The sequence below is a fragment of the Leopardus geoffroyi genome, chromosome C3 (genome assembly GCF_018350155.1).
Source record: "Leopardus geoffroyi isolate Oge1 chromosome C3, O.geoffroyi_Oge1_pat1.0, whole genome shotgun sequence".
Classification (NCBI taxonomy): domain Eukaryota; kingdom Metazoa; phylum Chordata; class Mammalia; order Carnivora; family Felidae; genus Leopardus; species Leopardus geoffroyi.
In genome coordinates this window covers 110,212,137-110,238,917 of record NC_059338.1, presented here as the reverse complement: position 1 = coordinate 110,238,917, position 26,781 = coordinate 110,212,137, and the positions used below count along the sequence as shown (strand labels likewise).

The 26,781-nt window shown below is 46.4% G+C and overlaps 2 protein-coding genes across 5 annotated transcripts in view; one reads left to right on the top strand and one right to left on the bottom strand.

Moving 5' to 3' along the window:
• The window catches only part of CPQ (carboxypeptidase Q), a 549,973-nt gene extending 524,662 nt beyond the window's left edge, over positions 1–25,311 (top strand). The window contains exon 8 of the mRNA XM_045454131.1: positions 25,116–25,311. Coding sequence (XP_045310087.1) covers positions 25,116–25,279 — 164 coding nt within the window. The 3' untranslated portion in view covers positions 25,280–25,311. The remainder of the gene's footprint in view (positions 1–25,115) is intronic.
• Positions 1–26,781, bottom strand: part of TSPYL5 (TSPY like 5) — a 54,937-nt gene that overhangs the window by 14,351 nt on the left and 13,805 nt on the right. Inside the window, exon 2 of one of the 4 annotated variants that reach the window (XM_045454148.1) lies at positions 3,616–4,558. The exons of 2 other annotated variants lie outside the window; for them this stretch is intronic. The gene's annotated coding sequence lies outside the window, so the exon portion shown is untranslated. The remainder of the gene's footprint in view (positions 1–3,615; positions 4,559–26,781) is intronic. One more of the 4 variants, XM_045454149.1, reaches the window with a different exon arrangement.

Sequence of the window (26,781 nt, the reverse complement as noted above, 5' to 3'; positions counted from 1 at the left end):
GATGAGCACATGGACATACATTTTAGGGGCCACCTTTCAACCCACTACAGTGTGTCCAGAGAATCAAAAGAAAGTCAGGCTGGATAGGGCCTTTTCCGCTTGGCCAGAAACTTAGTCTAGCAACAAGAAGCCACCGGAGATCTCAGGTAGGGTTTGCACCGAGGTATGATCTAGAATGATCACTCGCTACTCTGTGAAGAATGGATACACAGGTAGAGGGCAAGGAGAGTGGCACAAGAGGACCAGTTGAGAGGCTAGTGCCAACCCAAAAACCTGAGTTCGGAGCAAATCCGCCATTCTCAAAGTGAGGGCACGGGCACATAACCCGTCATCAAAGCCCACAACACAATATTGCTGGCAAGAACAGTCTTTAGACAAAGTAGATTCTAATTCTAAGTGATGCAAAGCAAAACTATGTCCTATCTCCACTTGATTTTACCTGAAACCCAAATAATTTACTTCTGTTATTAACTGAAATGAGCTCATGCTTTCTCTGCCACAGCATTGGGAGACTTCCTCCATTACACTGATGACACGGCTTTGTGATCAGGGATTCAAGGTGGCCTTGAGAAGAAGCTGAAATGTTTGGGTGACTACAGTCAGAGAGAGCAATCTCACATCAGCCACGCTGAAGTGAAAACGTGTGCAGTGAAGGGCAGGCAGGCAGGTAAGCCACGGACCGATGCCACCCCCGCCCCACCCTCCCCCGCAGGCCTCTCCTTCCGTCCTCGCAGCCACCTCAGTCGGTCCGTCCACCGACTTACAGATGTGCTCAGAAATGGACTTTCTGCAGAGATGAGACCAAGAGTTCTTGTGACTAAAAAGAACGGTGCTTTGTTAATTTTCGGGCCAGAATTGTCTCCCTCGTGCATAGGGCACAGATCTCTCAGGTCGAAACCAGGTACACATGCTTAAACTAGCCCCAGAAACAAATTTGGCTCTACTCGAAGTCACCCTTGAGACTGTCCTCTGGCCTTGCCTCACAGGGAAAGGAGAGAGAACAGACATTTACTGGAGACCCACTCTGTGAAACATACTTTCACACATGCTTGTGGCAGAGACTGCTGGCTGTTCCCAGCTGTCATTCTTCACCCCCACCTCAGTAATGAGACCTTTGATTTTTAACTGGGCTAGAGTGCCAGATGAAATATAGAACTCTGTTAAATTTGAATTCTGGATAAACAATGAAAATTTCCTTATTAAAAGCATATGTCTCAGATATTGCCTAAGACACACTCATGCTAAAAAAAAGTAGTCATTATTTATCCCAAATGCAAATTCAACTGGGTGACCTATATTTTGGAGGTTAAATCTGACACCGGCCTGCCCTAAGTTAATATGGCATTTATCAGGGCACCTGGGTGGCTCAGTCGGTTAAGCATCCAACTCCGGCTCAGGTCATGATCTCACGGTCCGTGAGTTCGAGCCCCGTGTTGGGCTCTGTGCTGACAGCTCGGAGCCTGCAGCTGCTTCAGATTCTGTGTCTCCCTCTCTCTCTGCCCTTCCCCTATTCATGCTCTGTCTCTCTCTGTCTCAAAAAATAAATAGACATTAAAAAAAAATTCTAAAGATGGTATTTCTCAGTTTCCCTTGACCTTAGGTAAGGCCATGTGATAAAATTCTGGCCAGAGAGATATAAATTAAAATGTTTTTTTTAAGGAAGTGGTGTGCCCCACTCTCTTTCTTCTTCCTGCCTGCTGGCTGGAATGCAAAAGTGATGCTGGAGCTCCAGCAGCCATTTTGGACTATGAGGTTATCTGAGGAACGGGAGGCACTTGTGGTAGAGCAGCAAGCTGTAAGGAGCCTGGTCCCTGGTCTCGAACACAAGCAAGAAATAAATATCCATCTTATTTAAGCCATTGCTATTTGTAGGTTTTTGCTACTTGCAGCTGAAACTAATAGAAACTAATGCACTATGTCATCTAATTTTCACTCAGTCTTCAAAGTAAGGCATATTATCCACATTTTGGCAAATAGAATCCTGAGGCTGAGGAAAAGTTAAGTAGCTCAGCCAAGGTGGTCACATAGTGATTTTGAGCCAAGTTTTGAAACCCCCATCTATCTGCACTGTCTCCTGGGCTCTTATTTTCGATACCACTTTGCCTCTCTGGGTGAGAATTTTTATCAAATTCCTAAGATTTTTGAACATGATATTCAATTTGCTTCCGCATGTCTGGTATCTAAAGGATTTAGCTCCCTCCCTCATCACAGGCACAGAATATGGACATGTCTGGTATCTGTTAGTGTTATATAATGTAGACCTCCATCCTTACATCGAAGACTTGAGAGAATGGCACGAAAGGACACTTTATTTATGGATTTTCTTTAGTGTCTCTAAACAAATTTATTTGCTCTATATTTTAATAGTTCCCTGCAAAAATATCTTAACTGAGTTCTGATTCAATGTGAAGCCTTCAGCTTTTATAGAGAATCATTATTAGAGGGTCTAGTTGAAGAACGCTTCTATATCTTTTGAAACATATTGCATTGCTTGTGGTTCTTTGTAAAATACAATTTTCATGCAATAAATGTCATGTAGAATTTAATGCCAGGGAAAAAAGTTAAAAACATCTATTTGGGTGTAAGTCTATGTTTCGTTTTGCTTTTCTTTTCTTTCTTTCTTTCTTTCTCTCCTTCTTTCTTTCCTTCTTTCTTTCTTTCTACTTTTTTCCAAACATTGAGAGAATGCCTAACAATTACTCTAATGCTTTTAGTTTTCAGGACCCTTGGAGCTACACCTCAGGCTCATTTACAGTCTTTCAATCGTCTAGAGACTAAAATATTTATTTGTTTTCTCTTTCTTCTTAATCTACATTTTTTTCTATTCCTTCAATATTTTTTTCTTTTTTATGTCCAATTATCCATTAGGATATATTTTTATTACTATAGACCACCTCACATCTGCCTTCATTTACTTAACAAATGTGTGTTCACTGCTTCCCTTGCACACAGCACTTGCCCAGAAGGAGATGAGTTACAGGCTATAAATTCCTAACTGAGCCTTGGCTCGTAAGTCATGAGCACGACTTTCTTTTGAAAGGGGCTCACAAATCTCTACCAAATAATCTATTCTAGAATATAGGTGATGATGATCAGTAAACCCAGGAACTCCCCAAAATTTACATTTTTTCCCCATTTTGAAAACCAAGATACTAGCCCCACCACTGGAATCTTCTGACGGAAGACACGTGGCTGCCACAAATCTCAGGCACCATTAACGGCACCAGCCCTGGGGAAAGCTATGAAGAGACCAACGTGTTCACAGCAGCCATTCTGCTCCCTTCTTGTTCTGTCGGGGGGGCTGAGGTGGAGGGGCCCTGCCCTGGGTTTCCAAGCACTGAGAACTTTGGGGCCCTCTTCTCACACCCTTCCAGCCACCAAAATCCTTCTCGAAAGATGTCACACGCATTTCGATCTCTGCAAAAGTGACCCTTTTCTCCCCCCCGCCCCCGCCCCCCCCGGGACAGGGGAATCTTAGCCATTAGAGCAAATTAAATTAGGGAATGAAAGATATTATCCTCATTAAAGGCATTGTGTATGCTAATGAGCAGGGCCCCTCCCCCAAAAATGTGAAGCAAGCAAGGAAGGGAAGAAGTAAGAAATCAAGGCCTTCACGGTGTCTGAAATTGGCCCACGGAGTCGGGCATCCTCCACACCTATGTGGTGCCGCCCGAGAAAGCGCCAGCCGTTCACGTCTCCATGGTGATGCAGCCTGGTTTGTCAAATATTACTGAGCTTTCGGAGAGTGGAAAAAATCACCACCAAGCAGACGAATTGAGTCTTTTCTTTAGACCGGGATGTGGGATTGGAATTTTGACTGTTGACTCCCATCCCCAGAGATGGTTGACCCCAGCATCCGGGAGAGCCTGCGTTTTTCTGCCAACTTAGGCTGAAAGGAGACACCCGCGACAGTCTATATCCCTGAAGAGTGGCCCTCAGGGTCATAGAGACGCGCTTGATCTCTCCCTGAGTTCAGCGCCTCACTCCGTGCGTCCCCTCAGCCCACATTCTCTTCATGGTGACACGTCTTGATTCTGTTGCCTGCCAGCCTCACTGGGTGGCTCAACTGCGGACACACGTTCTGGTTTATAAAGCGCTTTCACGCACTCTGTGGGGAAGCTTGATAAGCTCTGCTTGACTGTTAAGGCAACAACCTCAGGAAAATTTAGTGACTGGCTTAAGGTAAAACACAGCAGAGTCGGGCCTACGAGGCCATAGCTTTAACTCCCACACAAGAGTTATTTTCCATCTTCTTTGGCTGATGGTGTCCGCTAAGAGCCAAGCAGGCTGGCCTCAGGAGCCTGGCCCGGGCAGACCCTGGGCTGGCCTCGCCACATCCCCGGCGCTCTGTTCACATTCTCAAGGCCTCGTGGGCCGTTTCGAGGACTCCATTCCGAGGCCGCAAGTTTGTTGGTGGCAGGGACAGTGTCTGGTTCAACTCCGACTGCCCTGTGCCGAGTGTGGTCAGCGACCAATAACAGATGAGTGAACGTTCTTGGGCCAGGCCCTGAGGGCTGCCTCACCAACATGTTAACAGCACTCTGGTCCTTGTTGCAGCCTGTACAGAAAAAAAAGAAAAGAGGAAAGAAAAGAAAAAAGAAAAGAGGAAAGAAAAGAAAAACAGAAAGAAAAGAAGAGAAAAGAAAAGAAAAAAACGAAAAAAGAAGAAAAGAAATCTCTTTCCTTGCAAAGTCACCTCCACTGCACCACTGCTGTATTCATTGTATAAGTGAGTGGGCTTTGGACGCTGTAGGACGGTTTAGTGGGAGAGATTTAAGGCCCTGAAATAATGCCTGTCTCATCAAGTCCACATCAGAAAATCAAACAAACTAGAATATGATCTTCTCTTCTGTTTTTGTCTTAACAGTTTTGGGATTGCCGTCAATGGAAACGGCATACTTGCAATAAAAATACTCCTGGCTGGCCAAGTGACACATCTGGTCGGTCACAACCAGGGAGAGAACGAACCCTTTCATCCCTCAGCAGCCCAGAAGAGGCATCTGGGCGGGTCTGCCCCTGGGAATGTTTGCGAAGTGTCATTTGAGCGGCTCCGGGAGAGCCGGGATGATGGATTTCATAACCGAAATCGGGAAACTCGTCCAGAACAAAGTTTGGACGGCTTTATGAAATCACGGAGAAGAGATCCCAAGTGAGGATAATTGATCTGTCCCTCCACTGCTCTGCAGGACAACACTGAAGTTATCCTACAAAATTCGCTTTTTTTGTTCTTAATCTGCAAAATAGGAAAGTCTTAAAACCTCCCTGGACGATCCCTTTAAATACCTCACAACGTTCATGAGACGAGAAGTTTTCCTTGTCTGTAACGTAAATCCCTCTTGCTGAAATTCAGATCCACTCCCTCTTGCTTAGGGATCACCTGAGCATTTCATGCCTTGACCAATATGCGTCAACACATGAAATAAACTTAACCGCTTTTCAAAGCTCTTGTGAAGTATATCTGGTAGCACTCTTTGTTTCAAGTTCCAAATACCCAACAAAGTACGAAAACAATAAAGATCCTCTGACAGAGGATGCAGAGTCTAGGAACGGAGTCCCACAAACAACTAAGTAGACGAGCAGGACGTTAGAAGCATGATCAAAGCACTGGGAGAGTGAAGCAGATGGATCTTTGGCCCCACAAACAGAGAGGGCAGAGATAAATTGAGCTTTGGCACCTTAATAATGCCAGTAAGGACTTGAGTTCTCTGTTTTCTACTCTGCTTTCCAGGGGATCAGAGCCATCTGAAAGCTATCTGCCTCGTGGTGGCAAAATAGCCACTGTGGTTCCAGGCCTTGCATCCTTAGAGTATGCCATCCCTTCCAAGCCACGATCCTGAAATTCCCCTTGATGAGGCCACCTTGGGTCATGTGCCCACACTTGAACCAGGAAATGGAATGTACTGATTGGTCCCTGGACCTGGGCATGGGGTCAGCTTCCCAGAAGTACTGGGGCTTTGTGGGGAAGAAGAAAATGCTATGAAAATCTCGGCCCTGTTAGGGAGAAAGAAGGTGGGCAGTTGGATGCTGGGTAATTGTGGGAAAAAAAAAAACACAAAACAAAAACAAAAAAACCCCAAGATGTTTTAACCCATATGTTTTAATATGATATGATTTTCTGGACCTAAAACATCTCCTCAGACCTGTGGTTCGTCCACTTAGAGACGGATTTATAACCCCGACAGATCAGTGTTTTCCACACTTCCCTGATGATGGGAATCACCTGGGGGCGTTGTTAAGGATGCAGCCGCTCACATTCCTCCCCGGAGCTTCTAGTCGTGGGTCTGGGAGGGAGCCGGGGAATTTTTAACTCAGTTTGTCCATGTCATGCTTGTGAGACCACCTCACACCCACAACCCATCCCAGCGCATCCTCTTCCTGACCCTACGAGCAGGGGACTACACGGGGGCTGCAAAGATCTTCAAGGTGAGGGGGACACGCTCAAGTTCTATGCATTCTCAGTGCAGAATAAACTTGAGAAAGGTGCTTCCGGACCTGGGCATTGTGAGGATTGGTCAGAAGTCTCTGGGTGGTGAAGAAAACGGTTGCTAACCTTTGTTGAGCACGAACTCTGCGGAGAATGCCAAGCTGAGCACTTTGCACGGGTGTTCTCCTATAAGATATGCATCTCCGTCTGTAGAACATTTTCAGGCAAAGCAGAGGACATCATCTTTCTAAAACATTCTTATTAAGATGTTAAGGAGGGGCGCCTGGGTGGCTCAGTCAGCTAAGTGCCTTGATCTCACAGTTCTGTGAGTTCGAGCCCCGTGTTGGGCTCTCTGCTGACCCTGCAGAGCCCACTTAGGATTCTTTCTCTCCCTCTCTCTCTTTCTCTGGCTCTCTCAAAATAAATAAATAAACTTTAAAAAATTATTTAAAGAAAAAGAAATTAAGGAAACTTTATAATAGGTAAAAATGAAAATAGGTAAAAATTCCCACATCGGAAGTTTTATTTAGTATCTATATATTTAGTATCCATAGATTATCTAGCAGTCACTATTTTGTCATAGTTTCTTTGGTTGAAGTCACCTTAATCAGCTTTAATGTCCTGGAAGGATTGCCAGGATAGCCACACCTCTGGGAGGAAAACAGCTGGAGCTGGAGAGTGGTCAGGACCCTACTGTGGCTGCCTGGATTCCTGCTTCTCTCTGTTTGTTCGCACCACCCACCCCCCGCCCCCCGCCCCATCCTGCACCCATGCCCGCTTTCCACACCTAACCCAGGAAGGCGCTGTCGTCCCACAGCAACCAGGTACACATCACCTCCGGCCAGTCACCTGCACCCAAAGGCAATCTAAGAATCCCAGCTCCAAGTTCTAAAAGGGGGACTCTGGTCCGGTAAGCATAGTCAAGGCACTGGCATCAGGTCCAGTTAGTCGTGACGGGGAAGAAGGGGGCTCAGGTGATATAAACACGGGCCAGGAGCCAGTTTCTACTGGGAGAAGGAACATAGTTCTCAGGAAAAAAAAGAGTCGTTGGAGGCTGAGAAGATGCCCCCAAACGGCTGTTGATGCAACTACTGTAAATCCCATAGCTCTTAAATGAATGTTTATTATATTCATCCTAGAGGCATCTGGAAACATTTAAAAAACTTGTGGTGCATACAGTGCTGGACACACTCACGGCTGTCCAAACTGATGCAGTAACCCCTCTGTCCTCCCGGGTCCCAGGCCAGGACGTGGGAGCCAGTGCTTTAGAGGAAGAGAAACAGGGGCGCCTCGGTGGCTTAGTCGGTGAAGCATCCAGCTTCAGCCCAGGTCATGATCTCACGGTTCATGGGTTTGAGCCCCGTGCCAGGCTCTGTGCTGACAGCTCAGAGCTGGAGCCTGCTTCGGATTCTGTGTCTCCCTCTTTTTCTGCCCCTCCCCTGCTGGTGCTCTGTCTCTCTCTGTCTCTCAAAAATAAATAAATGCTAAAAAAATTTTTTTCAAAGAAATATTTAGAGGAAGAGAAATAAACTGGATGATTCTTGGGAGTCCTTGACCTCTCCGGTTCGCATCCTTGGAATGAAATGGGAGGGAGTGTGTTTTGCCTGCTAGAAGCGATTAGAGAAAAAGAGACGGGACACTCCCAAGGGCCACCCTGCCCCTCCCTGGCACGCCTCAGAGCCCACCTGGCCACAGTGCCTGCGTGGCTAATTGTAACATTTCAGCCTTCGCCGCCAGCAGACTGCCCACGTCCTGGCAGCTCCAAACGGCAGGAGACTAATAAAACGAGCCCTAATGAATGGATGGCCCTGCAGTAATATTGAACTCTCGGATTTATTCTTGTTGATAATTTGAGTGGAGTAGACCAAAGGGACTCTTAGTGGTATAACTAGGAGATAAAATTCTGATGAATGAAGCATTACCTCGTTGCTTAAGGAATCGTGCATAATTAAGAGGGTTGTTGACCCTAATTGAGATGATGTTGCCAAGGTGAGCCGAATGGCAGTTCTGGACCAGAGAGAGAGTTTCATGCCCAGGGCGACTCTTCTGCAAGCAGAGGAGCTCACTTTGGTTTTGGCGAAGTTTAGAAATGAGCTTCGCTAATGGGGCTTTTTAACCTTGATACGGAGCTAGGTCTGGGAGTAGCGTGCATCAGATTCTGCCTCCCACAGGCCTCCTGGCTAAGCAGAATGCACCAAGACAGAATTAGGGGGCCCATTCAGGGGTCTGTGTATTCTAGGCCTCCATTCAGGGTCTACGGTTGTTCCGCTAGGTGCTTAGATGAAGAACTTCCAGAAAAAAAGCACCAAAAAATACAGCCCTGGGGTCCAGCCCTGACTGTGCCTCTCAAGTCCCCATGGGACAAGTCACTTAACCTTTATGACTCTCAGAAAGGTCATCCAGAAAATGATGGTTCCTCACCTGGCAGCTATGAAGGTCAAATTAAATGTTAAAGTGCTTCATAAATTTTGAGACACTGTACAGAGGGAGGGCCCTGTTACTGGAATATTCATATATGAGTGCCCAAACTATGGACTGGTACCAGAAAGCAAAGGTTTCATAGCACAAAACTATCCACTGCTCAAGTAGAGTACGTATGATATCGGGCTCCACCCTAGACCTCCTTACAATTAAGTAATATGCTTTCCTGCCAAAAACGGAAGCCTGCCCCTTCCTGATGGCCTGACCTCTACAATATCTGACCATATTTGCAAACACAATGCAAATGGATGGCACAATAAAATTGCAAATCCTGCAGAAAGTGAGGGATTTCATGAGGTCAGTGAAAGTGATGTTGGAGAATGCTCGATTCAGTCAGCAAAGCACTGACCAAGAAGTTAAGGCAGAGGTAGCCAATTCCCAAATTAAGAGAGAAGAGCAAAGTCAGTGTTGCTTCAAAGGAAACAACTTAAATGGGAAAGATTTTACAGCGGCCCTTGGAGAAAATGATAAAACACTCAAGTATTTTGTAAAAATTACTCTTCTGGGGAGCGTGCTACAAAAGTTAGGTGTGAAGAATTTAGTATTAGCCATCAGGTTCATTTTGTTGGGAAATTTTCCCATGGAAAGAGTTTGTTTTATTTATTCTTTAAGAGTTAGCTGATAATTGGTATTATTAGAGTCTAACTTACTTTTATAAAAGCTTTTATAACCAATTTAATTTTCTAGGCAAAATCACAAACCGGGATTTTGTTGTGTGTGTGGTTTTGTTTGTATGTTTGGCCCCCTTTCACCAACCATTCTCGGCTAAGGAGGACTTTTTATAATTATTGAGTTATTATTGCTAATTTAATTATTTCCCAGTCTCCCTCAGTAGAAATGGTGTGGTCAGGCTTTTTAAGCCAAAGGGAGAGAAAGGAATGACTTTGTAAGCCCTTTGGAAATGGGAAGGCTCAGGGTGTCGCTCTTTCAGCGATAAAGCCAAAATGGCTTGGAAACAATACAGTGAGAAGTGAGCCCAATTTTCTGGGCAGAGTTGATGCTAGCATGCCAAGCTATTTTCCCTGAGAGAGGATGTGACAAGGACTGGCTGAGAGGCACGAATGCCACGGCCTCTGCACCCCGCAGATGGCCAGGCTGGATGCGGCTACTCTGGCTGGCCAGGCGGATGCAAACCGCGTCCTCTCCAGGAGCTCCACTGCTCCCTCCCCTGGCTGAAGAGGGTCAAACCTCAATCAGAAGAGTCGGGGTTTCAGGACACCCTCGATGACCCTTCACCGAGAATTTAACTTAGCTGTTGTCATCAGAATCCTTTGGAAATAACCCCCCACCTTACCAGCAAGTTGGCTGAGGCATTCAATGTGCCCGAATCCTTGGTACTCTGTCCCTGCAGGTTCTGGGTCACCGTGCGGAGAAGATACGCAGCTGGAAGGTAAGATGTCAGGGTGCTGCTGGGAAGACCTGGGTTCAAATCACAATTCTACCACCTTACTGGTTGTGTGACCTCAGGCAAATTCCTTGACCCGTCTAAACATCGATTTTCCCTTCTGTAAAATGGGAAAGGGTTCACTAATAGGTCTGCCTCATGGGGTTTGGGGTGGATCTTCAGTCAGACTCCCCAGAAGCGGAAACTGAGAGGAGGCTTCATGTACAGGTGACTTATTTAGGACACGTTCCCACTTAAGAGAGTAGAAGCAGACGGGGACAGAGGAAAGTCGAAGCCAGAGATGGTTTCCCAGCCTGATCCTCCCAGGCACTTGGGAGGATGTACATCAGTTTGTCCTGCTCACAAGGAAGCTGGGCTTTCACGTACCTGCACTGGTCGCCCAGGGGCTGAGGGTCACGAAGGAAGGTAAATTCTAGGCACTTGGGCACTCTGCACTGTGAGCGAAGTGTCCCCAGGAGCCTTTAGACAATGTCTGATGATAGTCCCAGGTGCAAACCGCGGGCAGTATCGCTCTGGTAAGAGACCCAAAGATCTCGGCAGAGGACAAAGGGGGGTCTGACACAGTGGGGGTTACACGATATGATTTTTGTAAAACATCTGGCACAGTGCCCGGTGCAGAGAGGGCTAGGGATGCACGCCCACTCTTACTGTTGCTGTTGCCACCATGGTTCTCATAATAAAAATACGAGTGCCACCCTCTTAGGCATTCTGCCAGGGAATCTGCTCTACGGGCCCAAGCCGAGGAGCTGGTGGTCAAAGCCTCTATGCAGGTAAATGTTACATTCAACGTACAAGAAAGAAAAAGGGCACTAACATTTATCGAACTCCTACTGTTCAAATGTCAGGCACGGTACTGAGCACTTTACATGATCTGTCTCATCCACTTCTTATAACAGACCCATCTGGAAGGATTAGTATCTTCATTTGTACGGCTAAAGAAACAGATCCAGAAAATCAAAATGAATTACTCATTGTCACACAGCTAAAAGGCAACGGAGCCAGCATTCAAATGTGGTTATGTCTAGGTGATAAGGCAATATTCTTTTCACCTAAGCTTCAGAGGCTGCCCTTAAAAGATGACACCGCAGAGCCTAACTGTTGCCTGTCCAATATATTCTAAGCAGCAATGTGCCCAGCTAACATAATAGATAGTTCAATTCCCCTCGCAACTAAGGATGGCCAATAGAAGTAAATGAAGTCATTGTGTGGGGCTCCTTTAAATAAAATGGATCCCATCAGGAAGCATTCTTTTTTCCCTTCCCCCTTCCTTCTTCTCCTACTTAGAATGCAGACATGATGGCTGGTGCTCCAGAAGCCATCTTGGGCCATGGAGCTGGAGGCCTATAGTTGAGCTCTGAACTTATTCTAGGTATCCGGACTTATTTTATATGAGAGAAAATAAACTTCTATGTTACTGAAGTCACTTTCATTTCTGTTGTCTGTTTCTAGCAGCTGGCCCTAATCCTAACAGATACAGATTATATGATAGTTATGAGATCTTTTAAGAAAAAATTTACTATCCTGAATTAAAGTGAACTACCCACTTGCCCCAGGCCCTCTTTCCTGGAAAAATGTTGACACATTTTTGTGCCATGCATTTTGTGTCAGACTTTTTGACATGCTATGAACCTGAACCCATTAAGTCCCAACCAACATGTGGTTTTCTAAACACAACAGATAAAGTCAGATAAATTGCAAGCAGCCTGAGATTTCAGAATTTCCAGGCCAGGTATGATTTCCTACATGTTGAAACTGGGGAAACCGGGTCACGTGCTGGGAGATAAAGCCCTGACCTGACAGGGTTCTCTGAAACCCTGGAATCACACCCACTACCTCCTGGATTTCTACATCTCCCCACATATCGCCCATTCTTGGTCTCCCATAGAAGCAGCAACTGGCTTCTTCCTAGGGAAGCAACAGTATTTGGCCCTGTATCTCCCAGCCCCTAGACTTCTCACTTTTCAATGCTTTGTTCCTCTGATCTCAGTCCCAGGAAATGGTGTGTGACTGATGACCTGACAATGGCTTCAATCTATATTCTGCCATTTGCAGGAAGAGTTTACCAGAAGCTTCAGTCAATAGTGGAAGCTCCTCGGTCTGGAGCCCAGTGGAAGGCTTACAAAATCAGGGATGGTTTGTCAAAGCAAATTTCACATGCAACTGATTCCAGCACCTTGGGACAGGCTGCTGGAATAAATAATCACCATACACATTTTGTTAGCTATGCCTCGTTAGAGATGGATTTTTGGAAATGGCATCCTGAAGGCTGCTTATCTGTCAGTGCTCCTTATTAAGCATGGTGAGTGTTCCAGATTGGCTTTTCTAAAAACTTAGACTGTTGCCACGGCCAGGTGCAATTCATCATGGTTACTGGCATTGTGGGAGCCCGAGGGAGGGGTGTGAGGGCCCGAGCTCACCTTCAGAACTTGCAGCTTCAAGTGCTGGAGGAAAGCTGGGGAGAAGTTTCTCTGCAAAGTGAAAGTTTGATCAGAACTCCTCAAAGAAGGATGTTGATGTCAGTGTGACAAAATTCCAGCTTCAAGTCACTGTGACTCCCCACCCCTCTCTTCTCTGTGTCTCTTTCCTCCCCTCTCTTCGAGGTATGTTTGACTAACTCTGCTGGGACCGCCTCAACGCAACAAAAATACATGGGTGGAAAATGGCTCTGCCCTCAATGGACCAAACTGAGTCAGAAGGTGGAGAGTTCCTCTTTATGGGCTCCAGGCAGGGCTCTAACAGGGGCCCTCCCTGCGGGGCCCTTGCTCCCCCATCCCCACCACGTGAGGGCAAGGACTGGCCACTGAGTTCTCCATTCCCTGAGCACAGTATAGCCCTGGTATACAGTAGGTGCTCGCTACACAAATTGAGTTGAATTGGATTGTCACATCCTCTGTTTGGGCTTCTTTTAACTTGAGTAGTTTCTCTGACATGAGAATTACTAGCCAGGCCCTCTCACACTCTCTAATCCAGCCTCACTGCTTCACAATAGGAGCATTCCAGTCAGCCTCAGCGCAAGGCTGTGGGCAGAATGGAAACTGCTGGCAATATTGGGACTCGGCAACATGACCAATATCTCCCTGAGACCCTAGCAAGTTGAAAGTTGTCCTGTCAGGGCTGCTGAGGAACATCAGTATTATGTTACTGGTGAAAAAACAAAGACACAGAGAGGTTACTTGATTCAGATCTCCGACAATATTAATGCAGGGATTCTCATGCACTGTGAAAATCTAGATGTATCCTAAAGGCAAGTTAAGAAACACTAACTTAAAAAAAAAAAAAAGGGAAAGTGACACTTACTTTACAAAGGGATCCCTTTATATTTCCTTAAACCTGCCAGCTGTCTTTGTGCTCATAAAATGTAGTTGTTAACCCCAAAATTGTTATATACAAATTTCAGTATCATGTTTGGTCCACAAAGCAAGGCATATGTGTCTGCTGGAGCTTGGTCCTAGTCAGTCTGTATCCATGAGGATGGTATAGAGCTCATTCCCGCATTTCCACATAGGAGTCTGGGGTTCATCGGGGTGTGTCATCAAAGGGTCTTTGTCCAGTTCCATTAGGTGAAAAATAAGGGACACAAATCCTAAGCCCTTTTGGGAATGGCCCTGCCTTCAAGGGACCCAGCTTTGCTACAGCTTGACTGGCAATTAATTGTCAATACAACTATTGGCAATTTTGTTCATCCTTCTGGGCCTTATTCTCCCAGGGGAAAAATAAATAAGGGGTAAGATAAGTCAATTTTATGTTCTTATCAGACCTGATATTGTAGGTCTCTAAATCAGGAGGAACAGAGGCAGAAGGGTGGGAAAGGTTAGATTGGGCAGGAATGGTCACCTCGTCCAAAAATAAAGACGACGAAGACCTTTTATTCAAATTCCCATCAATGTTCTATGAATGGCTGCAAGATTACTTGTAAGAACACACTGGCCAAATGCACTGCATCCAAGCTTCCCTTCAACCTGGGATAGGTGGTGTTTGTGAAGGATCCATTTCTCAACATCCACCAGGAAAGTGTTTCCATTATCCATTTGATTTCTAAAGCATCAAAAGGAGAGATTCCTGTGTCAAGGAATCAGCACTAAGGCTGGGAATCAGGAGAGCTTTCAAGTTCTCTCCAAAAGTAAGGTTGCACTCATTAATTGTTTTCTCCACAGAGGCCACCCTGCCGGCATTTGGCAGGATGAACGGTGACGACGTGTGGTGCTCACAGAGCAAGGATCTACTGCAATAACCCTTGACTTATGCTGTCTCCCCTTAAAAAACAAAGGCATTAAGGTTATGGATGTGTTCGTGAATGAGAGGTCCCCTGTAAAGAAAGATTCTAGGACATAAGTAATGGCCAGTGACAGTAGGGACTTCAGGGATTCCTAACAAATTAGTGCTCCCTGAACTTCAATCTGTCTGCTTAGCCTATGGCCAGCTGCCCAGACCTGTTCAGCTTCTCTAGGAACAAAGAGAGAGAGAGAGAGCTATGTCATCCCCAAGGCTCTAGACCCCAGTCCTGCAAGGAAGGAATTACAGGTGGTGGGTTATTTAGGGCTCAGCCTGGGGCTTTCCTCGCTCCAAAGAACATCTTTCTCTTTTTCCTTGTGATGACTACTCATCCATTATCTCTTGACTAGGATCCCATTGAATGGAATGCAGGATGAATAATCTCTATGGTTCGAACCTGCTCTCCACGTTTCTGTGAATCCAAGGGATGTGTCAGGGCTGCCATACTGTATAACTCTAAAGGGCTCCATTCACATCACGGCCCCAGGCAGTGCTTTGGGGGTTTTATTTTTAACCCCACTTGGCACCTAGTAAATCACTGACCCACAACCTGCATTTTTAGTCTTAAAACCTAGATCTATTTGTTACCTGTGTGCTCAGTATTTTTTCTGCTCAGATTCTAATAATACTGTATACAATTCTTGTTTCCTAGGCTACAGCAGCCTCAAGAAAAATCGAGCTCTTGGCCTAATTTACAAGGTCACTGGCTCCAAACCTCAATTTTGTTAACAGGCTAACAACCCTTACCTCACCTTCAAGTCATGCCCCACCCCTCTCATGTGTATGAAGACCTTTGTAAGCCCTAGGCTACCCCTACATCACATGAAATATATTAAAACATACCCACAGCTTTCAAGGACAGATAGATAAAGAGAGAGGGGGAGAAAGTGAGTCACATATATTGTCTATATATATAATATTGTTATTTATAATATATCATTTTGCTATACATTTTTGAAAGGATGTTTAATTTTCATAAATTTGAATGTGTGAAGAATAAATTATGTTTATGATCCAAACATCCTACTTATTATAACTATATGAGAACTATACTATGCGTAACCCATTATTAGATGACCTAATGTTATATTTTACATACATTTCTTCATTTAGTAATTTTAACTCTCAGGAGGATGAAGACTTTTTACTCAAATTCCCACCAATGCCCTCTGAATGGCTGCAAGATTACTTGTAATCTACAGCTGATCAAAATTTTCACAAAACCTGAAAAGCTTGGAGGCCTAGATATAGGAACTCCTATACTTCTTCCCCACATCCCCGCATTACCCCAGCCAACCCCAAATCTCTTTCTAGTGAACCCAAGTAACTCCTGCTCCTAGATCGTGGCTACTAGGTGGGAATTGCTGTTGGATTCATATTTCTGCGGTGCTAGGTTCCATGATTACCGAGATGACCACACCACAGAGACTTGCGGCTTTTTCTTTTCTTTCTGGGGGCCTGAATAAATCCCAATGCACTTATTTTCCAAAGGGCCCTAGAAATCTGTCTTGGCGTTCCAGAGGGACCTACGTTCACACCTTGACAGGATTTTACACTCTTCAAAGAACCATTAAGAAAGGTAAAAAATGTTTTAACATTGTGTGCCAACTATACTCAAAAATAGAATGATAATAAGATGTTTTGACTCAGAAAACTGTTCTGTCCGGAGGATATTTCGACTCCTAAGAGCACTACCACTTAAGCCACAGTTATATCATCACGGATACATTTTTGTACTGAAAGTACTTTTTTAAACAAATTCCATTAATTCCTTTAATTTCTTGATCAATCTTTTTAAACAGCCCAGTTAAATCCTTTACAATTCTTTCCACTTTTATTGGTATTGTATTTCATGGAAGTTATTTTCATTGGGATTAATTCTTTCCCGTGCAAATTGTACAATACAACTTTGACTATTGACCACTGTGCTTTGTTTATATCAAATACAAAGATTGTAACTTCTGCCCCGGAACATTGACTGTATAGACATTTTTCTACAAAGTTCAATTGTTCCTAAATCAGTCTCCACAGATTAGAATTTTACATTGTACAGACTTTAAACACTATCTGCTTTATTTTTTTTTAATTTTTTTTTTTTAACGTTTGTTCATTTTTGACACAGAGAGACAGAGCATGAATGGGGGAAGGTCAGAGAGAGAGGGAGACACAGAATCTGAAACAGGCTCCAGGCTCTGAGCCGTCAGCACAGAGCCCGACACACGGCTCGAACTCACAGACCACGAGATCATGACCTGAGCCGAAGTCAGACACCCAACCGACTGAGCCACCCAGGTGCCCCAACACTATCTGCTTTAATTTCTGTCGATCATTTCTCCCAGTGATATTCCTTAGGAACTGTATAGAAAACAGAGAGTGGTATCACTCTCCTAGCAAAGCCACAGTCTGTTGGGGGCTCATGCCCCTCCCTCTAGCAGAGGAGGCCTATGGTTTAGGGCTGGATTGTGTACAATGAGTGGATAAAACATGAGCTCTGGAATCAAATCATCCGGGTTAAACTGGACAAATTATTTCAACTCTCAGTTTTCCCAGGGGGTTAGTCTCCCATTGGTGGTTTCCCATTTGTGAAATGGGGTCGATAGTAGTACCTGAGCCAAGGGTCTCCGTGAAAATCAGGGCATAATGCATGCAAACTGCTTCACGTAGTGCAAGGCGCTAGAGCCTAATAAGAACTGATGGCTCTTGTCATTACCCCGGTCACCTTAAAAATTCTATCAGTTATCTATTACTATCCCCAAACCTAAAGGCTTAAAATAACAGTAACTCTGGCTGAATTCTATTCTGTTGTATGTATACACCGCACTTTATTTATCCATTCATTTGCTGATAGACATTTGGGCTGTTTTCACCTTTGGTCTATTGTGAACAGTGCCGCCGTGAACATTCACTTACAACAGTTTGAGTACAAAATGAAATGAAGAACTGATACCTGCCACAACACAGATGAATGCATTATGATAATGAAAGAAGCCAGCCACAAAAGGTCTGTCTCCATAGAGACATAAAGCAGATTGGTGGTTGCCAGGAGCAAGAGGCACGGCGGGGGTGAGGGTGGGGGGGGTGACAACCTGCTTAATGGTACAGGGTTTGCTTTTGGGGGTGATGAAAATGTTTCAGAACTAGAAAGGGGTGGCGGTTGCACAACATTGTGAATACACTAAATGCCACGGAATTGTTCGCTTTAAAATGGTTAATTTTATGTTCAGTGCCTTTAACGTCAATTTGAAAAATGTATAATAATAGCAATTTATGATTTCTCATGATTCTGTGGGACAGCTGGGGGGCTCCGCTGACTTCACCTGGGCTCTGCTCAGCAGGAGGGCTGCCTGGGAGGGCGGGGCCTCTCCTTCCAACCGGGCTTTCTTCCTCAAGGAGTACAGTCCAAACCTCAGCAACTCCTGGGGCTCAAGCAGTTACCCAGCCTCTTGCCCGCTTTACATCTGCTGATGTCCCATTTGCCAAAACAAGCCCCAGGGCCAGGCCCAGAGCCAATGTGGGAGGGGACTATGCGAGCAAGCCAGCACCGGGAGGCATGGTTCCTTGAGGGTCACACCGAGACCATCCTCCACAGGCTTCCTTCTAATCTTGGACCCCAACTCTGGTAGACTCGGGCCTGAAATGTCTCTTAGACCCTGACTGACTCAGACTCAGACTCAGAAAAGTTGGGCCTTTTTATGCATGGCTTTAGAACGGGGGAGGAGCAAGCCTTAAATATATTCAGAGATCACCACGTGGAATGAAACTCCGCTTTCTTCATCTCTGAACCCAAACTGCCACTTAATGTGGAACAGCTGAGTGCAGGAGCAGCGGACCCTCAATGAAAGGATGGGCTTCACAGCGTTCAGCTTGGAGGGAGTCCTGAACTGCCCAGGGAGTCCATCCTAAAGGGCCAGGTCAATTTGACGACTTACTCTCGTGCCCATAGAGATAGCCTCTGTCAGTTTACAAAGGATCTGCACACACGTTATCTAACCTAACCCCTGTGAGGTTGGTACTCATCATCTCCATCTCAGAGAATGCGGTGGAGCAGGAGATGACTGCCCAGACCCTGCTCTGGGATGGACTTGTTGCCTCTAGCTGCCAGCCCCTTCCGGGTGTGCCTTGCTGTAGAGGGTTGCTTCACCCAAGGGCATGCTCTTTCCTTTCCGGGCAGCCCACGTGCAGCTGATAGTGGCAGGAACACAAAGGTCCAGGCCCTTCAGCCCACGATAGGACAGCTGTGACTGGCTGCATATACTGCATTTCCTCCAAACTCCCCAGGGAAGGGGTGCAGATCACCTTCTCCCCTGGCCGATTCTATTCCCTCCCCTTCCATGTCACATGTGTTGATCCCCAATAAACATTTTGGAGCCCAAACTCCATCTCCATGTCTGCTTCCAGAAACTCCACCTGCTGCAAAGAACCTGAGGCTTCTAGGCCCCCAACATCCAGAACCTGAAAACTTAGGACCGCCAAAGCGGGTGCCAAAGCCCAGGCTCCCTGCACCGAGTCCTACTGCCTTGTAATCTCAACCCCTCTGGGCAGGAGGCCCATGTCACTGCAGGGTGTGTGATTCACTCTCTGTATGGTAAGTGGTGTAGACACAGCAGGAAAGTTGTCCTGGAATACCTCTGTATCCCGCAGAAGCATGACATCTCTTTCATAGGGTTCACAGGCTATGGTTCTGACCACTGTGGGAATGACAGGCATGGAGACCCTTTCCTGAGAGCGGGTTTTGATAGAAGCAAGGAGACAGGGAGCCTGCGGTAGTAGTAGCTACTGCGTAGGGGGGGGGGGGGGGGGGGGGGGGCGGTGCCAGACCAGCACCACAGTGTGCGGAGGCGGGGGAAAGAGGGCCAGAAGAGATGGCAGACAGGGGGGCACTCAAGACAAACCTCACACTCTGGCCCAGGAGCCAGCGCTTCCTGGAGATGACAGGCTGTCTGCTTCCTCATAAACTTCCTCACAAACTCTGGAAGCCAGGCAAAGGGCAGAGCACAGCACAGTCAGAATGCTTCCCAGAATGCTTGGAGTCCTTGCTTCAGCATCCTCTCACCAGCGCACACTGCCCCCCACCCCTCCCACCATCTTCCCAGGAAACCCATGGCCCAGTGCTGTGCCTGGAGCCGGGAAACTACTGCCTCAGACAGGAGAGGGTTCAGCTGTGAGAAACAGGGACCCAAAGTACTGGTGGCTTAAACAGCGTCTTTTCACACATAAAAATGCCGAGGAAACCAGTCCAGGACCGGTAGTATGGGGACTCCACAGGCTCTTGGGGAGCCCAGGCTCCTTCCAGCTCACAGCTCCATCATCCCTGGGACACAGGCCACATCCATGTGACAGAAGGCAGGATGGAGGAAGGGGTAAGGACAAAGGGGGTAAAGAGGAGGCACTGACTGACTTTAAGGAAGGTTTCTGGGTCCCGAGGAACAACTTGCATCACACGATCACATCTATCTGCAAGGGATGTAGGGAAGTGGTGCTTTTCTTCTGGGACCACATTCTATAGCTAACGACTGAAGGGGCAATTTTGGCAAACAAGAAAAAGAGATATTGGGGCAACAACAGCAGTCCCAACCCCTGTGGGGTTTCAGTTCTACAAGGGTCACTTCCCAGTTAGTGGATCTGGGGAAGTCACTCTGTCTTTCTGTGTAAAGGGTGTGGTAAAGGCTGTCCTGCCTCCCCACAGAGTTCCTTGAGTGTCAATGAGACATAGAAATACCTGTGAAAACAGGGACACCTGGGTGGCTCAGTGAGTTGCACATCTGACTCTTGGTTTCAGCTCAGGTCATGATCTCACGGCTTCGTGGGTTCAACCCCCACATCAGGCTCTGCACTAGCAGTGTGGAGCCTGCTTGGGATTCTCTCTCTCTCCCTCTGTCTCTGTGCCTCCCCCATTTGCGCTGTCCCCCTGTTGCACGCAAAATAAATAAATAAACATTAAAAAGAAGAAAAAGAAAGAAGAAGAAGGAGGAGGAGGAGAAGGAGAAGACGGAGAAGGAGATGAAGAAGGGGAAATCTCTGTGAAAACAAAGCAGGATATGTGGACCTCAACATTTGCTCTTTGTTTCACCAATGTGTGAGGATCCTTTCTTGGATTCTCAGATACGCTCACCCCCAACTTTCTCCCAAAAAGGTACAGATAAAGATAACTAAGTGCTAGTCACTGTGGTAGTAGTTTTACCGCACCTTATTTAGAACTCATGAAAATGCTATGAAATAGGCAGTCTCTCAGGGTAGATTAGTTGTTTGCTACTCCACTGCTTTCAAAGACATTGAGATCTGGCGAAATCTGTTGAACAATCTCAGAGTTTGGGTTTGTAATATGGGGAGCAGGGAGTGGGCACAGACAAGTCTGCAAATAGAGGGAGAAGAATTTCGAACTCTGGGCAATCTTGGAGGACGAGAGTGGAGGTGTGAAGAGAAAGAACTAGAAAGAAGACCAGAAGTGGCCTGTTCAGTGTCCCCAGATCAACTATAAAGTATACCAGACTTGCAGAGTGCTTGCTAAGAGTGGATTTTTGTGGGAAGTGCTGAAAGCCCCTGCGTTTTAAGTGTGGGCTGATACAGGGGCAAAGAGGCTGTGGTCCTGGCCCGAAGCTGGGGCAGAGGAGTCCACAGATCATAATAAGCCGGCTTCTGGAGGAGGACTTAGATTTTCACAAACCATGGCCTATGGTCTGGGTCTAAGGCATCAATTTCAAAATCACTGTGTGTGATTGGGGGGGGGGGGGGTCCTGAGACTTTATCTACCGTAAACATTATTATCGCTGTATTAAACATCAAGAAATTGGACCTCAGAGAAGTCAGGCTGCTGTCACACAGCCAGTAAGTCTTGGCACCAAGGTTCAAATCCACTTCTGTCTAGTTGCAAAGCCAGTGCTCCCAGGCAGTACCCCTACTGTCCCTGTCCCCATCCCCACTCCCCACTACCACCCTGCCTCGTCCCACACACCCTCTGCCACTCTCAGCCAAGCGTGGCTTTCCCTCCAGATCCACGCACAACTGAGGGGCTGAGCCAGCCTCCAGCCTGCAGAAGACCGCGGCTGGCGTAGGAGGCGTGGGGTCCAGCAGACAGGTCCCATGGTGCGTCCTGTGGTTTCACCTTTCATTGCAACCTCCAGTGGGCCCCTGGCCCTTCCTGCCCAAAGCTACGCGCCCTCCTGATGCAGGCAGAAAGAAAATCCCCCTAAAGGAGGCAGGTGGAAAGCGGCAGCACCTTCTTTCAAAGGCAAAGGGAGGTCATGGCAGATGCCCAGGACTGATGGATCTGCAGTGAGAGCCCTCTAGCAGTGGAGCTGAGAGTGAGGGCTCCACGGAACGGAGGGGCTCACACACAGGAGACAGGGACGGCCCTGCAACTGCCAGGACCACAGTCTCCAAGAGGGGCCGCTCTGGCTGTGTCCTCTCTTCAAATAAACACCGTCCCAAGACTGCCCAGGGCCAGGCTGCAGAGCTCGGAGCTGCCATTTCCGTTAGAAAGTCCTCATTTTTCAGGCTGAAAATGTAGCTTTCAGAGTTTATCCTGGGCTAAGACTTTTCAGTGTCATCTTGGGAGCCAGTTTTTAATTTTCATTGATTTAGATTCTGCAGGGATGAAGAAAGAATTCCTCCTTCCCACCTTCCCCCCCAATACATACCCTTCCAAAAATAACCAAAACAAAACCCCTAATTGTTGAAAATAGGTTTTACATTTTATTTTGGACTTTTTTTCTTCTGTGCTATGGAGATCAGAATACAGCTCAAGAGAACAAATAGTTCCTTTAGGCTGGGCTGGAACCTGGAGCGCCTCAAGATTTAGAACCGTGTGTATGGGCAGAGGCAGAGGGTGGGGGTGACCTCACATTGGCCCTCAGGCAGGGCAGGAAAACAGGACACAAACCCTGCCCTAGCTGCAGGCAGGCTGAGCATCTGCCCCCCCCCCCACCCCTCCCCAGAGGGCTACAGGGACCTCCAGGGCTCCTCCTGTGATAGGGTTAATTGTTCTCCAATCCACACCTAGCAACCACCTCCCCAGCATAAGGAGGAAGAGATTGCTCTGCTGGAGGCCAATCCTGAGGCCCGGGCTTCCCTCGCTGGCCCCACATCCTCTCTATCACTTCATCGCCCTGTCTTCCCACGCCTGTCCTCATACAGCTGGCTCAAGTACAGAGTGAAGTTCAAGCACAGATGAAAGAAACAGGCGTTGGAAGGAGATATCCATGCAGCCTCCTGAGTCCCCTGCCTTAGGACAGGAAAGCCTCCCCTTTCTGGGTGGTCTCTGCTCCCTTTACCCTAAACCCGCATCCTCAGAACAAAGCTTGCCTGCTTCCTGCTTCTCACTCTGGCCCAAGGCTGAGCATCTCCTCCACTCTCCTCCTGATTGCTAAAGGAGGAAGTGTCTCCCTCACTTGGCTCCCAGGCCTAACTCCGCCAACTCCTGGGCAAAGTAATCTAGACACTCACCTACCACCACCTAATTAGCCTCTACCCCTTCTACGTCCTGCCTCCTTTTCTCTTAGTTTCACATTTTGAGCAATTCATCTAAAACTTGGGTGCCTGTGCCTAACACAGTCTGTTAGGCATCTGACTTCAGCTCAGGTCATGATCTTGTGGTTCCTGAGTTTGAACCCCACATCTGGCTCTCCACTATGAGTGCAGAGTCTGATTTGGATCCTCTGTTCCCCCACAACCACCCCTCCCCTGCTCGAACGCGCACGCATGTTCTCTCTCTCAAAAATAAGTAAACGTTAAAAAATAAATAAAATAAAATTCTCTTCATTCTCTCACCACAGCCCGGCCCAAAGGGAAGTACGCGGAATCCATTAGTGCCACTGAGTAGAGCTCATCTCTTTCTCTGACTGACGTTCTCGTAGTAAGTTTGTGCACAACATTTCTCATGAACACTCTTTTCCATGTTGTTATAAGCTCATTCTAACTCTGTTCTGCTCTTTGTCCCAGAGTAAATCCTGCCATCTGTGTGAGCTTCAGGAGCTTTGCCTGTGTGACCAGTCTTACATGCATCCCTTAACTGGCACCGTCTGGTGTTGGAAGACACCCACCCGCCTGTGTGTCCCTCTGCCACCCACATTAACAAGGGGTCACCTGTGTGGCTCATCCCCAATGGAACAGACCACTGTGTAGAGAAGAGGGAGTTACAGAAATGTAAGCCCTGGAACAGGAGCCAAGAGGAGGAATGAAGGGCAGACCCCTAGCCTAGGAAGGAGGAGTAAAAACTCCCAAACCACCCTGAGGTATATGGAAAGTCAAGGGGTTCCCAGGAAATCCCATAATCCCATCCCTCAATTCTCTGACATACTAGCCAGTGTCACCTGGCTTCCAACGGCCTCAGGTGAAGGCTCCCTACTTCTCCCTGAAGGAGCCCTCTTTGTATGTCAGTCGTAGCTGCTGGCCTCACTTCTTTAGACTTCCAAGCCTCACATGCCCACGGTCAGCAATCACTGTCTGGATTATCCGTAGCCAAGAGACACATCAGAAAATACAGAGGAGAATTACCAAAACCCTGAGAGAATAGTAACAAGGCTTACTGCCTTGAGAGCTTAAAGCAATGTGGGTCATATGTCACAATCAAGCTGTGACCAAATTTCTATAGTATAAAGACTATGACACTGTGAAGAAAGGCAAGGTGGGGACTGGTTGGCACTTGATCCTCATAAATAAGGTCTTTTATTTCTGCCCTTCCCACTTCCTTATTAACAAGGATGACCTGGGAATGGACTGCCATTCAGCGGGGATCTACTGGTTTTGCCTGCCCAGCATCCATCCCCCTTTCTCTGGTACTGGCACCACAATTTATTTGCATCTGGAAAAAAAAAGTCATCTGTTCCTTATTGTCAGCCCTTGTAGTTTGGGTGGGACTGACCCCATTCCAGGCTCCAGGGCTGGGCAGTAACCCAGTTCGTAGGAAGTGGTTCAAGTGTACATGATGACCTAAATGAACCAGAAGAGGCAATCTCAGGCCTTTTGTTTTGTTTTGTTTTGTTTTTTGAGGAAAAGGAGGAGGAGGAGGAGGAGGGGAGAACTGAAAGGGAAGAAATACCTTTTCTCTTCATTAGAGTTGCTGCTGAAAGGGTGATATTTGTGGATCTAGAGGATCAAGCAGCCAGCTTGCCACTCAGAGGGAAAAACCTGCCTGAGAATGAAGTTAGTACAGAGGGAAGAAAAGCTGAGAGGTGAAGAAAGACATTGTTTGAGTCCCTGGATCAAGCCCTACCCGAAGCCCAGACTGCCCCTGGACTTTTCAATTGTACATGCTAAAACATTTTTAAAATTCTGTTAATTTTAATTCTGTTAATTCTGTTAACATTTTTTTAATTCTTATTTATTATGACCACCACCTAACTCAGAACGTTTGTCTCTATTTTATAGATTAAAAAAAGAAAAGCTGGAGTTAAAGGAGCTAAACACCCTGCCAAGTTGGCACACCCTAACTACCGACTGTCAGAATTTGGGTATGAGCCCACATACGCCTGAATCCAAGTCTTAACTACTCTACCCTCCAACCTCCCATTGCATACCTTTCTCCCAACTCTCCAGGTCCCACACCTAACTTTGGTCAACATTTACCAGTTAACCATCCTGAAACATTTGACATCGTCACCAAGAACCCAAAGCCAGTGACTCTCTCCAGCCTTGGTTGGACCATAGCCCATACCTACTCTTCTTTCTTGGTTCCACTAGAGCTCCAGTTTTGGTTTTGAAGGCCATGGCTTCAAATGTAGACCTGAAGGCAGCTATGAGGTAAGCATGTTCTGCAATCTGCATCTGGTCTTTTGTTTTGTTTTGTTTTTTAGCCACGACATTTTCTGTGATTGCTCATTGGCCCAGAAGCTTCTGGAGTGCTCAGAGGCAGAGAAGTACCCATAGATGACTGTTTGGCAAAATCGTCTCTTTTTAGATTGGCATGGATCACCATGGCTTCAGCTCAACTAGGGCAGAGGAGCATTTAAAATACCCAACTGGGTGGGGTGAGGTAGCAACATACTTATAGCCCATACTCATTAGGACAGTCCCAGAAAAGGGAGCCTGCAAAATGCCATGCTGGGCATGATCCTCCCTTCTCTCTCCCAAACCCCAACCAAGGAGAGGCTGGAAAAATCAAGGCTTGATCATATGTATATGCCTTGTATGATCTACATACAAGGTAGATCATAAAACAAAAGTCCAAAAATAAAAAAGGCGGGGGGGTGGTGTCTCCCAAATGGTGACCTTAGCAAAGTGCCTGGGCCATGAGGAAAGTTGTCCAGCTGAGGCTCTGGAGGAATGAGAACTCATATTCTGAGTTACCATTTGGGGATCTGGGGTTTCAAATGATAACAACTACTCCTAACCAATTTATTATAGAATCAACACACAATTATCAGCAAAGTATGTGTTTGTGTTTAATCTGTTCAAAGGATTACTCTAGGAACTGAGGCCAGATTGAGAAGATTGCCTTTAATCAGAGGCCAAATTAAAGTTTTGGCTGCTGTGCCATTTTGCTAAGCATTATTCAAATGCTTCTAATGTAACAGTTGAAATGAATGTTCATGCTTAATTTGAATACTGCTTAGCTCCACAGGGAACCCTCCCGCCCCACCGCAAAAGAAAAAAAAAATCATAAAATGTCACCCATACGTTGTAAAGCTACCAGTACTCATACGTAAGTTTATGGATGGTTCGGATCTCTTGCCGAAGCACCAAATATTTTCTCTGGGTGGTCACCAATATTGTATTTAACACCTAAAAATAATTTCCTTGGCCCAGAATATCCTCAAATCATTGAAAATTTTATGCATTTTCTTTGGAAGGAAATAACAAAAACCAGCAGAGGATACAAAAACAATTCCCTCTGGTTGAAAAGAGTTGAAATGCTTCCATCCAATCATGAGTATAACAAAGAAACTCACAAAATACTTTCAAGAAGAATCTGCTCAATTGCCCTTTGATCCAGAGACCATTCGATCATATGCTGGCTTTGTGAAATTTTTGTTTCATGCTTTCATTTAACTGTTCCCCTTACTTAACTCCTCCCCCATAAAGTACATGCAAGCCTATATCCTATAGTTCTTTAAACCCACTGTGGCGCCTAACAAATGCCTGAGATCAGAAAGGGAACAAAACAAGCAGTCTAAATCCATGAACAAATAGTGAATGTCTTCAGTTCTCCCAAGTACTCTGCTCTGCCTCTGGCAGTTAGACAGCCTGAGGAGCCGTGACTTTA